Source organism: Hylobates moloch, unplaced genomic scaffold, assembly GCF_009828535.3.
Source record: "Hylobates moloch isolate HMO894 unplaced genomic scaffold, HMol_V3 SCAFFOLD_3, whole genome shotgun sequence".
In the NCBI taxonomy this organism is placed as follows: domain Eukaryota; kingdom Metazoa; phylum Chordata; class Mammalia; order Primates; family Hylobatidae; genus Hylobates; species Hylobates moloch.
Genome location: NW_026652278.1, coordinates 87,722,390 through 87,744,575, shown reverse-complemented (window position 1 = coordinate 87,744,575; position 22,186 = coordinate 87,722,390). Strand labels below are relative to the sequence as shown.

The 22,186-nt window shown below is 45.8% G+C and overlaps 1 protein-coding gene across 1 annotated transcript; it reads right to left on the bottom strand.

Annotated features, from left to right (window-relative positions):
* Positions 1 to 21,282: 21,282 nt before the first annotated feature.
* LOC116461453 (eukaryotic translation initiation factor 3 subunit L-like) lies at positions 21,283 to 22,186 on the bottom strand. Its single transcript, XM_032754869.2, has one exon. It carries the CDS (start codon positions 22,184 to 22,186, stop codon positions 21,380 to 21,382), a length of 807 nt encoding a protein of 268 aa, XP_032610760.1. The 3' UTR covers positions 21,283 to 21,379.

Below are 22,186 nucleotides of genomic sequence, written 5' to 3'. Positions count from 1 at the left end.
TTTCCATCCCCACTCTGCTTCCATAGGTGAGGTACCTTAGCAGACAGTCCTCCCTGTCAGGGGGGCCAGGCACAGTTCCTGCTTATTCCTAAGTAGTAAGTTCTGCTTCCCTACCAGCTCTTGGAATTATTCACCAAACCCCTCACATCCTCCCACAGCAAACAGTGGTCACTGTACTCTCTGGATAATACAGCTGCTCACCACAACCTCTCCTTTTCCACTCTGCTCCCAAGTGGAACCCTTTGTGGCTCTGCCCAGCATGTGATGTCCTCCTCACCTTTCTGAGAGTTGGTGTGACTGACAAACTCACCTAGATCTTATCTGTCCAGTGTCAAGTGTTCAGTGTTCAACCTGTCTATAGCATCAGAGTGGGGATCCCTCCTTCACCATCAGGGTGAAAAGGAAGCAGTTACAACCATTGGCATAAACAGGATGGCCCATCCAAAGCCAGGGTCATCTAGTCCAATTTTAACTAACTGCTCTTGGCTAACTGACAGGTTCCATATTATGGCAAAGGCTTCTTGGACAGAAACACCAGTTGCTGGCAGGTTTGCACTTTGCCTGTGCTGTAATGCACTTTTCTTAGGGGAGGTGAGTGTCACATCTCTTCCCATCCTAAAATGCTCTTGTGTGCAGGACAAGAGTTCTCTCCCATTGGCTGTATCCCTGCGTGACTTGACTTGGGCTCAGCCTGTTTGGCAGGTGGTCTCTGAGGCTACCACCTCTAAAGGTAGTGACCACACTGCACACGAACCGATCAGCACTTGAGCCCCACTTTCCAAAGGACTGGCTGGAGCTCTCTGATTATCATCACTGGCTGCATGGAACATCCCTATAGACTATTGTTTGTTATTGCATACCCCTGGGTTGTGCATGCAGATGGCCTATTGTGAGGTTTGTGGAAAGGCAGGAGACAATTGAGGGAGGTGAGTGTGGCACTCCAGTTGCCTAAGGAGGCATTCAGGAAGGGTAGTACCTGCACCGTGTGCTGCTCCTTCACTTGCTGCCACCACACGTTTTCCTGACCCCTAAGAATGTCAAGATGCACATGCATGGTGACCCATGGTCCAGGTGCTGATGAGAAGAGAAAAAGGTACCAGTTCTCCCCAGATTACCAGAGGAAGTAACTCTCCTGCTCTCCCAATGCAAAACCTCTCGGCAGTGTGCCTGAGCATGGCCTGGCACTGCTACTTGCCAACATGCCACAGGGTGAACCTTGGAATCATGGGGCCTGATGGCCTGCACCTGGACCACAGACCATATGACCTTACCCTGAGCATAGGGAGAGCAACTGTGACATCCACTGTGCTTTGAGTGTTTGTGTCCCCTCCAAAAGTCATGTTGAGGCCAGGTGCAGTGGCTCAACAAATCGCAGCACGTTGAGAGGCCAAGAACAAATCCCAGCATTTTGGGAGACTGAGCACAAGTCCCAGCATTTTGGGAGGCCAGGATCACTTGAGATCAGGAGTTCAAGGTCAGCCTGGCCAACATGGTGAAACCCCATCTCTACTAAAAATACAAAAATTAGCTGGGTGTGGTGGGCGCCTGTAATCCCAGTTACCCGGGAGGCTGAGGCAGGAGAATCGCTTGAATCCGGGAGGCAGATGTTGTAGTGAGCCGAGTTGGCACCATTGCACTCCAGCTTTGGCAAGAGAGAAAGACTGTGTCTCAAAACAAAAACAAGTCATGTTGAAACTGAATCCTCAGTGCAACAGCTTGCAAAGGTTTGGCCTTTGAGAGGTGGTAAGGTCATGAGAACTCCACCTCATGAACAATTAGTGATCTTTGGAGCCAGCTGGAGAGAACACACTAGGCCCCTTTTTGCTCCTCGCCTTTCTGACATGTGAGGGCCCAGTGTCACTCCCCTCAAGAGGAAACAGCAAGGAGGGGCTGCCTTGGAAGCTGAGACCTGGTCCCCACCGGATACTCACCTTTCATCTTGGTGCTTTCATCTTGGACTTCCCTGCCTCCAGAGCTGTGAGAGGTAAATTTCTATTGTTTATAAATGACCTAGTCTCAGGTGGTTCGCACAAATGGACGAAGACAAAAAGTCTCTTGGAAATTTGGCATTTGGCCATGCTACACTCTCATCTCTGCACATGAGGAATGTGTTGGGACACTGCTGAAAAAATCAAACTCAACACCTAATGGCATGGTCCCAATGCTGCCTAAGACATTTGTCAGATTATTTTCAGGGGAAACTGTGAGACTGTTATGACTGTGTGTGTGTGTGTGTGTGTGCGCGTGCAGCCTATGTGTATGTGAGGTGGGGCTGGGAGAGAGATTTATAATACCCCAGTTAATAGTTAATCTGAAGGATTGCTTGAGCTGGGGAATTCAAGGCTACAGTGAGCTACGGTGGTGCCACTGCACTCCAGCCTGGGTGACAGAGCGAGACTCTGTCTCTTTGAAAAACAAAAGGCTGGGTGCAGTGGCTCACGCCTGTAATCCCAGCACTCTGGGAGGACGAGGCAGGCAGATCACGAGGTCAGGAGATCTAGACCATCCTGGCTAACATGGTGAAACCCTGTCTCTACTAAAAATACAAAAAGCCAGGCGTGGTGGCAGGCACCTGTAGTCTGAGCTACTCGGGAGGCTGAGGCAGGAGAATGGCGTGAACCCAGGAGGCAGAGCTTGCAGTGAGCTAAGATGGTGCCACTGCACTCCAGCCTGGATGACACAGAGAGATTCCGTCTCAAAAAAAAAAAAATTCTGAGGAAAATTATCCTGTGCAGATCATCTGGAAGTAAACAGTGGGTTTGGAGTATGCACACCCTAGAGAAACCCTAAAGCAAAATGCATCTGTGTCTGTGTGTAGTAATAACAGACTGGCATCTGCAGATTCAAGCTATGAACTAGAGCAAGGCATCCTGACTCTGGTCCCACAGGTTCACATGGAAAGAGACAGCACAAATGAATGAAATAATTGTGGGAAAAACAGGCATCTTGATAAATCACATTTGCTTTTTAAGGATATTTTTAAGGCACCAGTGGAAGCAGACATAGCTTGGTAATCTGTGGTGTATTCTCACAAGGTACCACTTGAATGGAAGAGAGGAGACACAGACAAAGACAACCAAGAGACTTAAACTTGCCAAAAAATTTATTTATAACAAAAAGGGCAGCAAGGTGCATGTAAATATATACAAAATGCTAACAGTGTCAGAAGATGAACATCCTGCTTTGTTCAGTGATTTCATGGAGTTGCTGTTTTGCATTTCCTTGTCATGTTCTCTGTCTACATGTTTAAAAGGAGGATTACATGTGAACACTATTCAGTATTATGCATCTAAGCTTGTGTTATCAATCACTGGTAGATAGATAGTGAGATAACTTCTAGTTCCCATCTCCTCCGGTAAGAGCTAAGATGCAAACCCTTTGTGATGAACTGACATCAAGACGAAATATAGCACCCCCGTTTTCTCTGCATCAGCCTCACTTCAGGCTCACCCTGTGAACTCACCAAAGGGAGTGAAGTGTGGATGTGTCTCTTTTACCTATTTTCACCTTGGTTCAGTTCTAATTGGTGCATTGTCCAGACTGCCCAGGATGTGACAATCTCAGGGAAGAGGTCGTGTTCATTATAAAAACACTTTGGCTCCTTAGGATTCAGCAAAGGTATCCACTGCCTGGTGTCTGTGGTGTCTGCAGGACAGTGTGGAGCTTAGAAACAATCACGTAGGCCATGAAGTGAGGCCAGAGACTAAAGTGGTCTCCACAAGGCAGAGAAAAGACACTCCTTTTGGGTTTCCAAGTGGTCAGTTTCCTCTTGCATTAGTCTTGTTCCAGGACATGGTGTGTCCCCTTGTTTATCCTCCTGTGGGTCACACTACTTCTTCATCCTGAGGAGGAGCCGGATGTGGGGTGAGAAAAACGCCTTCTCCCTCCTAAACCTGAAGCCCTAGTGAGCTCTGCAGGGCATCCATCAGAGCCTGAAACTCTTCCTGGCTGCAGTCCATGGAGGGTTCTCTTGTCCTAATCCTAACTGGTGATGCTGATTTCTGAAACTCTGAGGTTGTCAGGAGTTCATCTAAAAGGCATGAGGTGAGGCCAGGCACAATGGCTCACGCCTGTAGTCCCTGTACTTTGGGAGGCCAAGGTGGGTGGATCACCTGAGGTCAGGAGTTCGAGACCAGCCTGGCCAACATGGTAAAACCCCGTCTCTACTAAAAATACAAAATTTAGCAGGGCATGGTGGTGGGTGCCTGTAATCCCAGCTACTTAGGAGGCTGAGGCAGGAGAATCGATTGAACCTGGGAGGCGGAGGTTGCAGTGAGCCGAGATGGTGCCATTGCACTTCAGCCTGGGTGACAAGAGTGAAACTCTGTCTCAAAAAAAAAAAAAAAAGTCAAAGGAACGGGATGGCACCTTGCTTGGCCATGTAATAGGCTGCTGCAGGTGTGTCTATGTGAGCATGTTGTGGAACAGCACCCTGTCCCCAGGTGGCAGTTTGATCACCACACCCTGGGGCTGCTCACGGCCACCATTGCCTAAGGTGAGCTGTGTCTTGGAGACCTTGTTGTTGTGATCCTTGCTCAGGATGACCAGACGGAGGCTGAGTAGTGTCCTTGAAGGGCAGAACTCCCAGCCTAGTGCCGTCCCTGTCCTTGTCATTCTGGCAATTTCTTTGGTACACGTTCCAGAAAGGAGACTAAGTGGGTGAGAGTACCCCTCCAAGAGTTGGTCCTGTTGACACATGGGTCCTAAGAGGAGAGATCTCCTGGCACAACCCAGGTGGACTGGTGCAAGATGGCCCTTGGTGCCTGGCTCACACAGCCTCCACAGACCTGCTTAGTGGAGGAAGGGCTGGTACAGATGACCAATGGCTGCTGGGGGAGTTGGAGGGAGGCCTGTGCGCAGAGCTGCTCGGGCAATGCACAGGTTGCTGTGCTGCAGCTGAGCAGTAGGGTGAGGTCTGTGACTGGGGCTGCCAGGGAATTCACGGGGCTGCCTCTGCTCTGGCCTGGGGGCCGAGCTCTTCGATTCTGATCCTACATCTAAGAGAAAGGGAAACAAGGATGTCAGAAAACATAAGAGGTTCCAGCTTCATTCTCTCATCTGTGAGGCAGAAGTGATATCTGTTTGGCTTTATCTCGGTGATTCTGTCTGTACATAGCATTTAGTCTGCAAAATATGGACGAGTTAAGGGAATTATTGCACTGGCCCATGAATGGATCCCACATTGATTTGTTAGAATGGCAAGATTTTCCCACAAAAGTGAAGACCCTAGACTATTAGATTATCACACCTGGGGGTTAGTGGAGGGCAAGGTCTATACTGGTGTCTAGTGCCTAGAAGCCTGAGATGGAGATAAAGGTCACATAAGACATAAGACACATATGACATAAGACGGATAAGACACATAAGACAGCACCCTCATAACAAAGAACTCTCAACTTTTTTGAAGATACCAGCTCACATTTATCTAGTACCATCTCAGCAGGCAATACCACTTCCAAAATTATGGGACAAATTGTGCACCACAGACAGAAAACTTACCTAGATTCTGGATTCTGGAATGCCTGTTTGTTTTGCCAGCTCTTCCTTGATGGCAGTTCCAGGGAATCAGTTCCTCTGAAAAGCTTGAAGGAGGACACCTGGCTGTGGTTTGGTGATGGCATCACTTTTGTCTCCTTTGGTTAAGCATTCTGTAGGAAAACACAAGAAGAAAAGAGGGCTTTCAGGCCATCTTCACATCAACCCTAAGACAGACATTTTCAAATACTGTTCTCACCACCCTTACTCCCTCCCAGGCCCCTGACGTGTTCATGCACTGATCCTGGCCCTTGGATTAAACCCGTGCAGTGCTGGAAGAAGAAGACTCTGTACTGCCTGCCACACCAGAACTGGAAGTTCCATGGCCTTCCCTTCTTCCAAAGTACCTTCCCACGAGGTGGGGATGGTGGTCACATCTCCAACACTAGCGTGCTGTGGAAGAGACATCAGCATTCTCTGCAACAAATTTGGAAACAGCCTAAAGAGACGTTTCTACTTCAAAGAGTTGTGCTGAGGAAGTGCACTGGCACTGCTGGGGACTCACCTGGGGCCCAAGGCTGAGGCTTCTCGTGTCCTTGGAGCTGCTGTCCTCCCGAGGAGTGTGCACACTGCAGCCAGTTCAGCCTCAGGTGTCTTCTCTGGTTTTGAAATGAAATCTAAGTGGGAAAAGAAGATTCAAGTTTTATCCGATTTAGTCTACATAATTTTAAGTATCTATTTGAGCTCAACACCGAGAATCATTTCCTTCTCTGTCCCATCTGTGGTCTCCAAAGGAAAGGTCCCTGGGTTAGGAGACACTGGCTGGCATCCTGAAGCCAGAGCTGGCTGACGGGTGTGTATCCACTCTTCCTTCACCTCTTCCCCACCCCACACTTGTTTTTGTCTCACGCTCACTTGCTCTCTCTGCCTCCCTCTCACTCTTTAGGTCTCACAAAGGCTTTGGTCAAGGACTGACTGACTTTCCCTGGCTCTCTGTCATCTCCCCATAATCAAAGGCATTTCATAACACAATCCATGTGAAGGGACCTTTGATGAAAATTCATTTAAAGAGGAGCTCACTAATTACCAATACTTACTGCTGAGCCTGGAATCATTCATATATACCCCAGAGTTCATTCGTTCCAGATGCAGTACTAGATAAGGAGACTCCTATGAGCCAAAAACCTAACTCTGAATAGACTGTGACTGTCATAATCAAACCCTGTGGCTGCCTCCTCCTTACTGGAGGGCATAGAGGAATGCAGTTTTTTGTTTGTTTATTTGTTTTGAGACAGAGTCTCACTGCAATGCCCAGGCTGGAGTACAATGGTGTGATCTTGGCTCACTGCAACCTCCACCTCCCGGGTTCAAGCAATTCTCCTGCCTTAGCCTCCCGAGTAGCTGGGATTACAGGCATGCACCATCATGCCCTGGCTAATTTTTGTATTTTGTGTAGAGACGGGGTTTCACCATGTTGGCCAGGCTGGTCTTGAACTCCTGACCTTGGGTGATCCACCCACCTCGGCCTCCCAAAGTGCTGAGATTACAGGCATGAGCTGCCATGCTCAGCCAGGAATGTGCTTTTAATCATTCCTTAGTGTTTCATGTGGGGACTTGATAACTCACGATAAGGATTCTATCCTAAAAGACAAGCAATACCTGTTGACCTGCTCTTATGTCCCAGGCAGTTTGTAAAACTGTTTCATCTATTCTCTCAATATGTCACTTCAAATATTATCAGGAAAGAAGTCTTAAACACGGCTGGAAATGTGGGGGCAACAAATACATCAGTGAACACCCTGGCGGATCTAGCCTCATTCCACATGGTTTCTTGTGCTTTCCTTAAGCACCATCAATTCCAGTGGGCTGGTTGCCAATGCTCCAGCCAATCTCCATGTCTTCCCATGGACACGCTTTTTTTTTTTTTTTGAGGCAGATTTTTGCTCTTATTGCCCAGGCTGGAGTGCAATGGTGTGATCTGGGCTCACTGCAACCTCCGCCTCCTGGGTTCAAGCGATTCTCCTGTCTCAGCCTCCCGAGTAGCTGGGATTATAGGCAAATGTCACCACGCCTGGCTAATTTTTATGTTTTTAGTAACAAGGTTTCACCATGTTGGCCAGGCTGTTCTCGAACTCCTGCCTTGGCCTCCAAAAGCGCTGGGATTACCAACATGAACCACTGACCCCAGCCTGGGCCACACTTTCATTCTGGGATTTGATGTAGCACTCTGACACCTGGACTGGGTGCATAAAGAGAAGGAAATACATCTTCACTTGGCCTGCCTGAAACTCAGATCCCTGTATCCCAGGGCTTACTCAGGATTATAGCATTGGATATAAAACCCTGACCGTAGGCTTTTCTTCAACAGAGTCCCTTTTACTTAGTTGTTGACAGTCTGGACACACTTCTCCTGGTGTGATTGTGATCTTTCCAGCTATTTCTTAACTGGAGAAACAGAATGGTTTTATTTATTTATTTATTTATTTATTTATTTATTTATTTATTTATTTATTTATTGAGATAGTCTCGCTCTGTTACCCAGGCTGGAGTGCAGTGGCACGATCTCAGCTCACTGCAACCTCTGCCTCCTGAGTTCAAGCAATTCTCTGCCACAGGGGCCCGCTACCATACCTGGCTAATTTTTGTATTTTTAGTAGAGATGGGGTCTCACCATCTTGGCCAGTCTGGTCTTGAACTCCTGACCTCGTGATCCACCTGCCTCAACCTCCCAAAGTGCTGGGATTACAGGCACGAGCCACTGCTCCCAGCTGGTTTTATTTTTATATCCATTATTCCACTCAAAATATTCCAAAACGGGATCAGGCATTAAACTCTCCAGTGTGTAAAGCCCACATAAAAACATTTAGTAGAGGCCAGGCACAGTGGTTCACTCCTGTAACCCCAGCACTTTGGGAGGCCAAGGTGGGTGGATCACTTGAGGCCAGGAGTTCAAGACCAGCCTGGCCAACATGGCAAAACCCCATCTCTACTAAAAATACAAAAATTAGTCAAGTGTGGCACATGCCTGTAATCCCAGCTACTTGGGAGGGTAGGGGATGAGAATGGCTTGAACCTGGGAGGTGGAGGTTGCAGTGAGCTGAGATTGCATCACTGCACTCCAGCCTGGGTGACAGAGTGAGACTCTGTCTCAAAACAAAACAGTAGAAAAGAAACAAAAACCATGGGATGAGAAATGGGACTTTATGGCAGCCCTGACCTCACTGTCCTCAATATTACCTATTAAAGAACAAGCGTCCTGAGCATTCTGTAATATTGGTGCCAGGTATCAATGACAACCTATCATGATCATGGTGACCATATTACCTATATTCACTGGAGCATGCAAATATGATTTAATTTCTTCCTACCAGGAGAAAGGCCCAATTTAACTTCCTTCCCTCATCAGTGAATACACCAGACCACATGTTCCACGACAGGTAAAAGGCAGAGATAGGGGTCTTACTTTCAGTTCATTCTTAACATGGTATGCTTGGAGACTGCTTAGCCCAGCTTGTCTTTTTTCTTTGACTCCAAGGAAACGAAATGGAAATAGAAGCCCACCTGTAACCTAGACTCCAGACTGCTGATTTCTTTGGCCAGTTGTTCTCTGGTTGGTATGCCAGGGTAGGAGTTCTGCTTAAACAATGCTTGAAGGGCATCCTTTTGACTCGAGTTCAAAACAATTCTTTGTGGAGATTCTCTTGGGAGACAGCCTGGTTTAGAGAAATGGGTCAAAGCCATGGGAAGGATTTGTTGTGGATTCACATCTGTGTTGCAGATACCTGATACCAGGTTGAAGGTGTTGAGTCCCAGTGGTCACTCTGTGTTTGTACTTTTTGGATACACACTCCATGATTAACTGGGCACAGGGCATTACACAGATTAGAAAGGGTGATAGCCTTCATCCAGAGATCCACACCAAAAACTGAATCTCATGCCATTCATAACATTACACACAAACAACTCAGAAACCAGTTGAAAAAGGGGACATTGAATGAAACGTTTAGTTTCAAAATGTGAAAACCAAATTTAGACTTCCTGGGTTAAACATACATAGGGCAAGGGTTGAAAAACTACCTGTTGCACTCTATGCTCACTACATGAATAACAGAATCAGTCATTCCCCAAACCTCAGCATCACACAGTATACCCATGTAACAAAACTGCACATGTACCCCCTGAATCTTAAGATAAAAATAGAAATTATTTTTAAAATTGTCAAAAAAAGATAAAGATGTTATCTTCGAAGGGTGGTCATTAGGATGAACCATGATGTAGTAGGAGGGAGGCATGTAGCTGAGTCCCAGTGTTTATATCTGAAGAGGAGAGTGAATGGCCTGGCATCCCCCATGCAGAGACAATGACCAGCAGGGTGTCAAGATCTGTTGTAATATTTGCAGCATTACTGAAGATCTGTGTAGCAAACTGGTTCCCAGGGAACTCTCGGCAGGAATCAGAATGCATCTATGTCACTCCTTGTAAAATTGAAAAGGAAACAATAGGAACAACAAAAAATCCACCAACATTTCCTAGAATTTATGACACCAGACATTTTCTGAGAGCTGTGTGGCAGCCTTCCTAGTGGAGAAAACAGTTTTTGTCCCACATCTCCATTCATCTGGGTCACCGTGCATCATTCACATGACATTGCAGTGCTGTGAGATACACAACAGATACAGTCAGCTTTGTCCTGGGACTGGATGTTAGAGATGGTTAAGGAGTGGTCAGCCTCAGACCTGGAGCCTGAGTAGTGATCAGGGATCCCATCCCTCTTGCCGTGGTTTCCATCACTCTTAAGCCACATCACACACAAAGGGGCTTCCCTGGCCATGCTACCATGCAGTGGTGTAGGTGCTACGCTTACTGCTCAGTGTGCAGGTGAGCTTGGCTGAGACTCCCTGGCTGGGAGAGGGAACCTGAAAACAAACTCATTACATCCTGGATGAAGGAGAAGAGGGGACAATCCCGTCATGAGTGAGCCAGGGATCAGGATGCTGAGGGCCATCTTGGCCTGTCCCATGAAGGAGGAGGATGAAGAGGAAGAGTAGGGTGTATGCCACTGTCCAGATACCCCAGTGCTCTGCCAAGGCAGCTATGCTGCAGGCCTCTTATCCACCCTCCAGACCGTGGAGAAACAGGGGCCCTTCATGCAAATCCTTAGCCAACCAAACCCTCGTTGGGTCTTTCCTGCTGCCCTGTGGCTGGGTGTCATTTCTGGGAGGCGTGGGCCTGTGCTCAGCCTGGCTGGAGGCTCTGCAGGGGCCCAGGGAGGACTCAGCTGCTAGCCCAATGAGTCCTGAGCGGAGGCCAGGATCAGTGTCTGTTTCCTCATTTCCCCAGCTGAGAGCCCCACAGGACCCCTCAGGGCAGGCCCACAGGCTATCCTCTCTGTATCTAGAGGAGGGGTGGTTTTCACAGAGGCTCCTGCTTCCACCTAGGCCAGGACCCCTGCCCACTCACTGCCTAATGACAGAGTGAGATTCTTCCTCAGGGCAGCCTCCTGATGTCTCAGTCTTTAGTTTTCTATGTAGGCCTCCTCAGTGGGAACAGGGTGCACAATTCTCACTTTATAAGGAATTCTTAAGGGAAGGGTTGTCTCATATACAAATTGCAGCTGAAATAAACATACATTATCTACAAGCAGGGGCGATTCAGCCCTGAATCCAATTGCCAGGGTACTCATGAAGCCAGGTTTCTCTCTCCCCACTTGATTGCTCAAGAGATCAACATGTAGTGAGCAGTCTGGTGAGTGCTGAGGAGGATAAGTTCACCTGATTGATAGATCCACTGAATTCTCTGTCAAGTGAGGAGAACCCGAGAGTATAAGGAGAAAGTACTGGAGAATCAGAAGCCTTGGGGCTTTTCCTGAAGTGAGGGATTAGAGAGATTCACTAAAGGAAGGGGATGTGAGTGACAACTTCCAAGATCTGAAAAACTTCCCATGGCTTTTAGGACATAGAGAACTTGCTGACTAAGTGAGGAGGTCACAGGGGAGAAGGAGATGGTAGGAAAGAGAGACTGGAGAGTCAAGATGGGAAATTGTGAATCAGAGATAAGGATTGGGAGAGGGTGAGGATGTTCCACACTTTATCAAAGACTGGAGGAGGCACCAGTGGGGAGATTGAACAGGAGTCAAAGGGGAGGTCGAGGTTTGGGGTGTGTCTACTTTCATTTCTGGTTTGTTTCTTAAAGTGGAACCTCTGTCAGCATCTCAGCTGTCCTCTCTAGCCATCTTCCGGCCTGGACTGGGATTTTTTTTTTTTTTTTTTTTGAGATGGAGTCTTGCCCCGTCACCCAGACTGGAGTGCAATGGCACAATCTCAGCTCACTGCAACCTCCGTCTCCCGGGTTCAAGCAATTCTCCTGTCTCAGCCTCCTGAGTAGCTGGGACTACAGGCGCCTGCCACCACAGCTGGCTAGTTTTTGTATTCTTAGTAGAGCCAGGGTTTCACCTTGTTGGTAAGGCTGGTCTCAAACTCCTAACCTCAGGTGATCCAGCCACCTCGGCCTCCCAAAGTGCTGGGATTATAGACATGAGCCATGGTGCCCGGCCCTGGACTGGGAAATTTTTGAGTCAAAAGTCTTTAGTTCTCTCTGCAAGAGATTACTCTTTGGTTTCTGTCTTCTCATGGCTTCTTTTCTTGTTTTCCAACCTTCTTATGAATTTGAGGATATTAAAATATGTATGGGAAAATTTGGGGGAAACGACCCCTTAGAAATGCAAAGTCAGGTCCTATTCCAGACCCACGGAATCAGAATTCACACTTTACACGATCTCAGATGACATGTGTGCACGGTAACATCTGAAAAGCTCTGGTCTGACTCAGGCGTGAAAGCACTGGTGGGTGTGGGAGACAGATTGTTTCTCATGCCTCAGTCTAGTCTCCCTCCTGCAAACATGCCCAGCAAGCTCCCTGCCTGCACTCTGTGTTGAGCAAGAGATGCCAGGCATCCTGCACTTGAGGCTTCCCACTGCACACGGAGGCATCTCCCCTGAGCTCATAGATCCATAGAGCTTCAATAACAAGATGATCCTCATATTTTTATTGATATTAATAAGCAATTAGAATTAGCTAAAAATCAATATGTATTAGTACCTATGACAAAAATAATATTGTGGCCGGGCACAATGGCTCACACCTGTAACCTCAGCATTTTGGGAGGCCGAGGCGGGGAGATCGCCTGAGCTCAGGAGTTCGAGACCACCCAGGGAAACATGGTGAAACCCTGTCTCTACTAAAATACAAAAAATTATTGAGAGGCCAAGGCGGGCGGATCACCTGAGGTCAGGAATTCGAGACCAGCCTGGCCAACATGGTGAAACCCTGTCTCTACTAAAAATACAAAAATTAACTGGGCGTGGTGGCAGGCACTCGTAATTCCAGCTACTCAGAAGGCTGAGACAGGAGAATCGCTTGAACGCATAGGTGGAGGTTGCATGAGCTGAGATTGCGTCATTGCACTCCAGCCTGGGGGACAAGAGCGAGACTTCATCTCAAAAAAAAAAAAAAAAATTAGCCAGGCGTGGTGGCACGTGTTTGTAGTCCCAGCTACTGGGGAGACTGAGGCACAAAAATCGCTTGAGCCCTGGAGGCAGATGTCGCGGTGAGCTGAGATTGTGCTACTGCACTCCAGCCTGGGCTACACAGTGAGACTCCGTCTCAAAATATATATATATATATAATTATTATGCAGTCATTATATACTTATAATGTCTTCACGACCAGGGAAATTAAATTAACCTAAAATGACACTAGTGGTATATAAAATATAGAAAGATAAACACAAAAATAATCATAATTGTGGAAATACTGGGGGCATACATGAAAGAAATGCATGCAAATTCAAAATGTAGGTATATTGATTTGTCTTGGTGTATTAGCTTCCTAGGCCTGAAATCACATGGACCATAAACTGGGAGGGGTTAAAACAACAGAAATGTCGCAGTTCTCAGAGCTAGTAGTGCAAAATCCATAGGCAGGGCCAGGTCCCCTCTGACGCTTCTAGGGGAAACCTGTCCTTCTTCCAGGCTCCTGGCGGTTTCTCATTTCTTTCCTGATGCTCCTCTTTGCCATCCTTCCTCTACCCAGGAGGATGGCCTTGTGTCAACTCAGTCCATGCATGTGAACCAAACACCTCCATGCACCACATTAAGCACAGCTCCCTGAGTGATCCATAATCACCAACCTCCAGGGCACTGACAGTCACTCTGTGTCCTCCCAGCTTTTGGAGAAACTTTTGGACAAGTCATCTCCAAATGAAGAAGACATTGTCAATGTAAGACCATGCTTCTTTCTTATACAGAAATTTTGCTCTCCTGGTTTATTTCTTTACCAGTGAAATTTAGAGATAAAAATCTGAAAATGTACATTATGGGAGACATGAAATACCCTTGGTTGAGGTGGTATTAGGTGGGCATCTCTTACCAACTGACAGTTTCCATGATAAACTGTAATATAGAGGCATTTTCCTCAGCACCAGTTTTCCCCTTTGAATTAAGGACTGTGCCACTGCTCATCTAAATCAATTTGAAAGATAAATGTGGCAGGAAAAGGTCTTATCTTTTCCACAGGTATCCTCTGTGCTAGTTTGGGGGAACCTTGATTTTTGATGTAACCACTGTACCCCTTCTAGGTTTCTAAAGTCAAGAGAAAAAACAGACCTGTGTGAAGTGCACAGCATAATGTAATCCTCACAGTGCTTTTAAAATATGACTGCAGATGTCATCAGCCTCAGGGGAGACTGGTATGTACCTTGAAATAACTCACTGAGACACAAACGTTCTGACTTCTTGTCCTCCATCTCGGAGAAGATATGGAAGATATGAAGGATGGAGACAAAGAGGAAGAGGAAATGTGATGGTGGAGTGGGTAACATAAAAAAGGGAAGGCAAATAAGTGTATGTGTTTTCAGTGGCTTCTCACTTTCTTTTGGCCCATCAAGGAGACCAACACATCTGAGGAGAGTGCTGATAGGCTGCTCTTAGCTGATAGGGACCACACTTTTGCTTTGAAAACAACCCCCAAAATCTCTGCAGGCAAATGAAGGATGTCCTGAGAACATCCTCCCAGGGAGTAGATACCCATTCTGTAGAAGCTCTAAGCCTGCTGGGCTAAGCCGTCCACAGGCCACTTTAATGAGGAGGAGAGGCTGTAGATGGTGGTAGGACCACCATGTTGCATGACTTTTCTGTGTGCCCGTCTTTTGACTTTGTCTCAAAAAAAAAAAAAAAAAAGTGTGTGTGTTGCTTTGAAACACAAGTGCAGATGTTTATCAGCAGCCTTTGCCTTTGTGGGAGTTGTAAACTAGAAATGAAATTATAACCCCCCACTGACTGAACAGGCCCTCCCTTGGTCAAAGAGACCCCAGAAAAACCTTAAAACTGAGTTTCTGGCCATGATGAGATGGGAGGAGGTTCAGACACATCTCATTATACTGCCTCATGTTTATGGTTTAGACACAACTGCCCAGCATTACTGTGAAATTAGAGGTCGTAAGACTGATATAATGGACTCTTTGTGGCAATGAGATACCGAATTATAAACAGGACTGAAGACGACAACAGGTAAGGGTTAAGTCACGCACCCTAAACTTAAGGAATAAACTTGTGTTCTAACTGCCACAAGTTAATTTTTCTCTAGCACCTAAACAAGCACTGGCCCTCAAGATAAGCAACATTAAAATAATTGTAGCTCAACACCAGATACTGACTAACCTCCAACCCCTGTTCCACAAACCATAACTGCAGCTTTGATTGGACAAGAGACTGACTTCAGTAACTTTCTCCTGATAGGAAGACCACCTACTGTTTGTCAAGCTCCTGTAGGGCCAACATAACCATGGCAACCCTGAGTAGTCTGTGAATGGTTGCAGGCCCCTTGCTGGTCTGTGAGAAGTCTAATTTCAAGTACAAGGAGAAATGAAGCCAGCATCTAATGGAGAAGAAATGTCACCTACACTAACATACGATACAAATATTGATGAAGACAAAACTGTTGCCCTCCTACCAAATGGGAAATTAATCACTGGATACATACAGCTATGAAAAAACTGGACATCAAGATTGCCCATCTCTACCTCTGTGCCAAACTGTAGACTTTCATTAATAAGAATGTATCAATATTGGCTCAGTCATTGTAACATTTACCACACTCAGGTAAGATGTGATTCCAAAAGGATGCTGAGGTGGGGGAAGGGTATATGAGAACTTCCTGTACTACTACTGCAGTTTTTATGTTAATTCAAAACAGTTTCATATAATGTCCATTAATTTTAAAAATGTGGCAGCATTGTTCAGGAAGTGTTTCATTTTAGCTAATGTTTAACAAGCAGCTAAATATATAAATACTACATTGAGATATTCTATGCTATTAAAGCTGAAACAATTTTGAAGTTGTAAATATATCTGATGTAGTTGTAGCACTAGTGTTTGGCTTAATAAACTCAAATTTGCACACATGAAATAAAGAATATAGCATAGCAATTTTAGAGTTGTCTGAAATATGAGACACTGAATAATCTAGAATTGTTATGCTTGAATGAACTTAACAATTAAATTTCCACAGTACTTTCAATTGACTGCTTTCCAGGATGCACCCAGTTATGAGGCCAGTGGCAGATTACTCTCTTCCTCAGCTTTGTGTGGACAGTAGATTCTCTTGATCCCTCAAGATCTACTGTCATATCCTGGAGGCAAGATGCTGGGAAATGTACTATAAAAAAGACAGCTTTTGACATCTTCCTGCCAAAGACCATAGAGAAATGAGTAATCATTTATTGACAGTTTAAATGTTTGACCCATTGTTCACCATCTGCATAGCGAAACCCCCTGAATCTCAGTTGGATTTTAACAAGAACCTGCAGTGTGAGTTGCACTCATAACCAACAGACTGACTGTGTAGGCAAATACCTGTATTGAGATGAGACAATATAGAAATATTGGAGTGACCAAGAACACTGGGCCTGGTGCATAAAGGTGTGGGTTCAAGTCCTACTTAGAAGATGCACAAACCTGACAAAGTTATAGAGACCTCTCTGTGCCTCAGTTCCCGTTCTGAGGTATTGAAATGTTAATATGGCCTATGTTATGTTACAAGGCTAAAAATGTTGAAATGGAGGTAAAGCCTTTAGAAGACTGGCGATTCATAAGTGCCCTAAAGTGTTCGATCATCATATGTCTAGAAGAATATGCCAGAACCTTGGTAGTGGTTGAATACAGAGAAGAAACGTGGGTGGCTCCAGGGGAGTGGAGGACGGGATTTTCTTCTTTCTTTCCACGGGTATGATGCTTTGCAGCTCATGGAGAATATCTGTTATTTCTTGTGATGCTTACATCAGCCTGGAGGAATGCACAGAGCAGGGGCTACAACCCATATTTGACAGCTCAGGAAAGTGAAATGGAGAGATTTGAAGTGCTCTGCCCAGAGTCACAGCACTGATGAGTGATGGATCTGGCATAAGAAGGTAATTGGTTTTCTGGGGACTGAGGTGTCTGAAGACCTGAGGCCTTGAAATAATTCCCTGAACCCTGAACAAAGAGCTATTTTCACTTGCTTTCTCAACTGCTCCTACCCCAAAGTTGCTTCAGGAATCTGATGCCCTGGAAGAGGTGGCTAAGTCAAAAGAAGAGCTGAAACAATAATGAAAAAAGAATCTTTCAACCTCTAGGTTTTAATCCCTGACCTCACCTTGCAGTATAAGCCACCTTATAATCAGTTGACCATCCTAAGGGACCGTGGTCTGCTTGGCCCCGTATTAGTCCATCCTTGCATTGATATAAATAAATTCTTGAGACTGAGTAATTCATAGAGAAAAGAGGTTTAATTGGTTCATGGTTCTGCAGGATGTAGAGGAAGCATAGTGGCATCTGCTTCTTGGGAGACTTCCAGGATCTTTCAATCATGGTGGAACGTGAAGGGGAAATAGGCATCCCATGTAGCCACAGCAGAAGCAAGGGAGAGTGAGAGCAAGATGCCCCACACTTTCATGCAACCAGATCTCATGAGAACTCAGTTTTGCAAGGACAACACCACGGGGCTGGTGCTAAACCATTCGTGAGAAAACTACCCCCATGAGCCAATCACCTCCCATCAGACCCCACCTCCAATACTGGGGATAACAATTTAACATGAGATTTGGGAAGGGACACATATCCAAACTATATTATTCCACCCCTTGCCACTCCCAAATCTCATGTCCTTCTCAGATTTCAGAATACAGTTATGCCTTCCCAACAGTCTCCCGAAATCTTAGCCCATTCCAGCATTGTCTCAAAAGTCTGAAGTCCAAAGTCTCATCCGAGACAAGGTAAATCTCTTCCACCTGTAAAATAAAAAACAAGTCAGAGTTACTTCCAAAATACAGTAGGGGTACAAGCATTGGGTTACAAACCCCATTCCAAAAGGGATAAATAGGCCAAAAGAAAGGGGCTACAGGCTCCATGCATATTCAAAACCCAGCAGTGCAATGATTAAATCTTAAAGCTCCATAATAATTTCCTTTGACTCCATGTCCCACATCCAGGGCATTGGTGCAAGCAATGGGCTCCTGAGGTCTTGGGCAGCTCTGCCTCTGTGGCTTTGCAAGGTTCAGCCCCCAAAGCTGTTCTCATGGGCTGGAGTTTAGTGCTTGTAGTTTTTCCGTGTGCAGGGTGCAAACTGCCAGTAGATCTACCATTCTGGGGTCTGGAGGATGGTGGATCCACTAGCAAATGCCCCAGTACAGACTCTGTGTGGGGGCTCCAACCCCCTATCTTTCCTCTACACCACCCTAGTAGAGGTTCTCTGTGAGGGCTCCACCCCTGCAGCAAGCTTCTGCCTGGACACCCAAGCTTTTCCACACATCCTCTGAAATCTAGGTAGAGGGGCCAAGCCTCATTCACTCTTGCATTTTGTGCACCAGCAGACTTAACACCACGTGGAAGCCACCAAGGCTTATGACTTACACTTGTCAGAGCAGCAGCCCAAGCTACCCCTGGGCCCCTTTAAGCCACAGCTGGATCTGGTGTTGCCAAGAGGCAGGGAGCAGTGTCCTGAGGATGTGCAGGACAGTGCAGGCCTGGGCCTGGCCTCCAAAACAATTCTTCCCTGGGCCTCTGATCCTGTGTTTGGATGGGCTGCCTCAGATCTCTAAAATGCCTTCAAGGCTTTTTATTGTCTGGGCTATCAGCACTTGCCTTCTTTTTAGTTATACAAATTTCTCTAGCAGGTGGTTACTCAGCAGCCCACTTGAATTCTTCTGAAGATGGGATTTGTTTGTTTTTTTTTTTTTCTACCACGTGGCCAGGCTGCAGGATGCAAATTTTCCAAACTTTTATGTGCTGGTCACCTTTTAAATAGAAGTTCCAATTTACTTCTTTGCTTCCACATCCAAGCATAGGCTGTTAGAAGCAGTCACACCAGTTTTTTTGCTTTGTTTCATTTTGTTTTGTTTTGTTTTTGAGACAAAGTCTCACTCTGTCACCCAGGCTGAAATGGCATGGCATAATCATGGCTCACTGCACCCTAGACTTCCCAGGCTTAGGTAATTGTCCCATCTCAGCCTCCTGAGTAGCTGGGACTATGGGCTCATGCCACCACACCAGGTTTTTTTTTATATATTTTTGCTCAGAGATGGGATTTTGCCATGTTTTCCAGGCTGGTCTTGAACTCTTGGACTCAAGCAATCTGCCTGCCTTGGCCTCTCAAAGTGCTAGGATTACTGGTGTGAGCCACCATGCTTGGCCCATGCCACTTCTTGAACACTTTGTTGCTTAGAAATTTTTTTTTTGCCACATATTCTAGGACATCACTCTCAAGTTCAAACTTCCATAGATCCCTAGGACTTGGATGGAATCCAGCCAAGCTCTTGCTAAGGCATAACATGCGTGACCTTTGCTCTAGTTTCCAATAAGTTCCTCATTTCCATCCGAGACCTCATCAGCCTGGACTTCACTTTCCATATCACTCTCAACATTTTGGTCACAACCATTTAACCAGTTTCTAAGAAGTTCTAAACTTTCCCTCATCTTCCTGTCTTCTTCCAAGTTCTCCAAACTCTTTCAACCTCTGCCCATTACCCAGTTCCAAAGGTGCTTCCACATTTTCAGGTACCTTTATAGTAATGCCCCACTCCTCCATACCAATTTTCTGTATTCAGCCGTTCTCACATTGCTGTAAAGAAATTCCTGGCTGAGCACGGTGGCTCACGCCTGTAATCCCAGCACTTTGGGAAGCCAAGGTGGGCAGATCACGAGGTCAAAAGTTCGAGACCAGCCTGACCAACATGGTGAAACCCTGTCTCTACTAAAAATACTGGCACACGTCTGTAATCCCAGCTACTCAGGAGGCCAAGGCAGGAGAATCACTTGAACCCAGGAGGTGGAGGTTGCAGTGAGCCGAGATCACGCCACTGCACTCCAGCCTGGGTGACAGAGTGAGACTCTGTCTCAAAACAAAAAAACCCCCAAAACAAAACAACAACAACAACAAATTCCTGAGACTGGGTAATTTATATAGAAAAGAGATTTAATTGGCTCAGGGTTCTGAAAGCTTTACAGGAAGCATGATACTGACATCTGCGTGGCTTCTGGGGAGGCCTCAGGAAACTTAGAATCATAACAGAAGGCTAAGTGGGAGCATGCACATCACAAGGCCAGAGCAGGAGCAAGGTAGGAGGAGGTGTCACACACTTTTAAACAACCAAATCTCACTGTTGCAAGAGCAGCAACAAGGGGATGATGCTAAACCATTTATGAGACATACACTTTCATGACCCAGTCACCGTCTCATCCAGTCATCTCCAATATTGAGGATTACGATTCACCATAAGATTTGGGCAGGGACACATATCCAACCTGTATCAGCCCCCAAGTTGGCTCAGAACTCAGGACCTTTTAAACCAATTGCCACTTGAAGGCTGTGCCAAGAATCAACTTCCATTCAATTGACCAACCCTTCATGAGCAGCTAATTGAAATTAACTGAAAATATAGCTATCTGGGCTGATGCTTTAGTGGCTTAATGAATTAAATCTATGACCCCAACCGTCTCACTGGCTTAATCTGAGCAACTATCTGAACAACCTGGACTAAGGCATACTTGAGAATGGGAAGTGTCTAGATAAAGTCTGTTTAAATAACTTGGAAGTCAAACCTAATGAAAAAGATACTTGAATTTAATTAGACATAGGCACAATGTATTCAAGATCATGAGTGAACATTGTATTATAGAGGAATGTAAACATGAAAACTAGCACATTAAGCAGGTGGATATATGGCTCCTAGTATGAGGTTGGTGCAGTAATTGCGGTTTTTGCCATTGAAAGTAATGGCAAAAACCACAATTACTTGTGCACCAACCTAATAGCATGGGAAGTTTCCTGATTACATGTAACAATTCGACATATCAAAAAGTTAAGAGTACAAAATCATGTTACATCTGAGAAAAAATTTTTTTACCTTTGAGATCAATATTTTGGTATTATAACAGCAGACATAGAATATGAGGGAAGAGTTAAAAGAGCTGAGGGAAAAGTTGAAGTACGAAGTTACCATTCTAGCCAAGTAAAAAGATATACCTTTCGAAGGGGAAAAGAAACAAAGGGTAATGATGTGTGATCTGTAAATAATGTGTAAAAAAAAATATAGTAAAGGTTGAACTTCTGAGATACAAATCTCAGAAGTTTTAAAAAGAAACAGATTTGAGAATTAAAAATTATTACTACGTGTAATCTCATTGAGAACAAATATTTTTTTTTTCTGGCTCCAAAGATCCTTTACTGATATCCACTTGAAACACTTCGGTCCTTAACTTGTTAACTGAGTTGACAGGCTGATGGCTGATCTAGGTGAAGGTTTCATGGTAGCAAAAACACTTCCTGCCTATAATATATCAAAACAGGTTCCTGAATAATGTGTGTGAATGTCGTCAGGGTCTCTGTCCCATCTTCTTCAGGGTTCGATTAAGCTCCTTGAATTTGTGGATCCGACGGATGAAGAAATCCCCATAGCGCCTGGAGACCTTGGTGTCCGCGATGTGGATCATGTCCTTATCAATGCAGAAGTCAACCTCTGAGGCTGACTGAAATTCACCATCCAGGATTGAGATACCGCTGGTCCACACCAGGTTCTTCATCTTGTGTTTGAAGACAAGAAGCTGGATCCCGAACTCCTGCTCTGTGAGGTCCAGGAAGGCAGCCAGCTTGGCCACAGGCATGGTGGTGTAGAGCTTGAGGAAGCTGCAGATGGTTGAAAGGTGGGCCTGCTCTTGTACTTCATCAGAAAACACCTTCAGCTGCTGCAGGAAGGGCTCTTTGTGGTAGTTTGGGTGCACATTATTGTAGTTAGGCACTACAGGTGTCAGGAACTTGGGGCAGGAGTAACTGAAAAGTTCTTCATAGACTTGTGGGTCACCTTTCTGCATGTGCAGCATCTTGTCCCTGTATTTCTCCTGCAGCTGGAGGTGAATGCTCTCATCGATACTCATGGGGTACATTGTGAGGGCAATGACCAGCAGCGCATGCATCTGCTCATTCTGCTTGTTAATCATCTCATACTTGTATGTGGTCCTCTGGAACATGCTCTTGGTCCCCTGGATGTAGAGGAGGATGTTGGCAAAGACCCGGATGGCATCCTGGTAGCGACACATCATCAAATATGCAAACCCAACATAATAGTATATGGTGACCTGGCACTCTGGCACACGGGAATACGTACTCTTTTTGTTAAGTTCCAT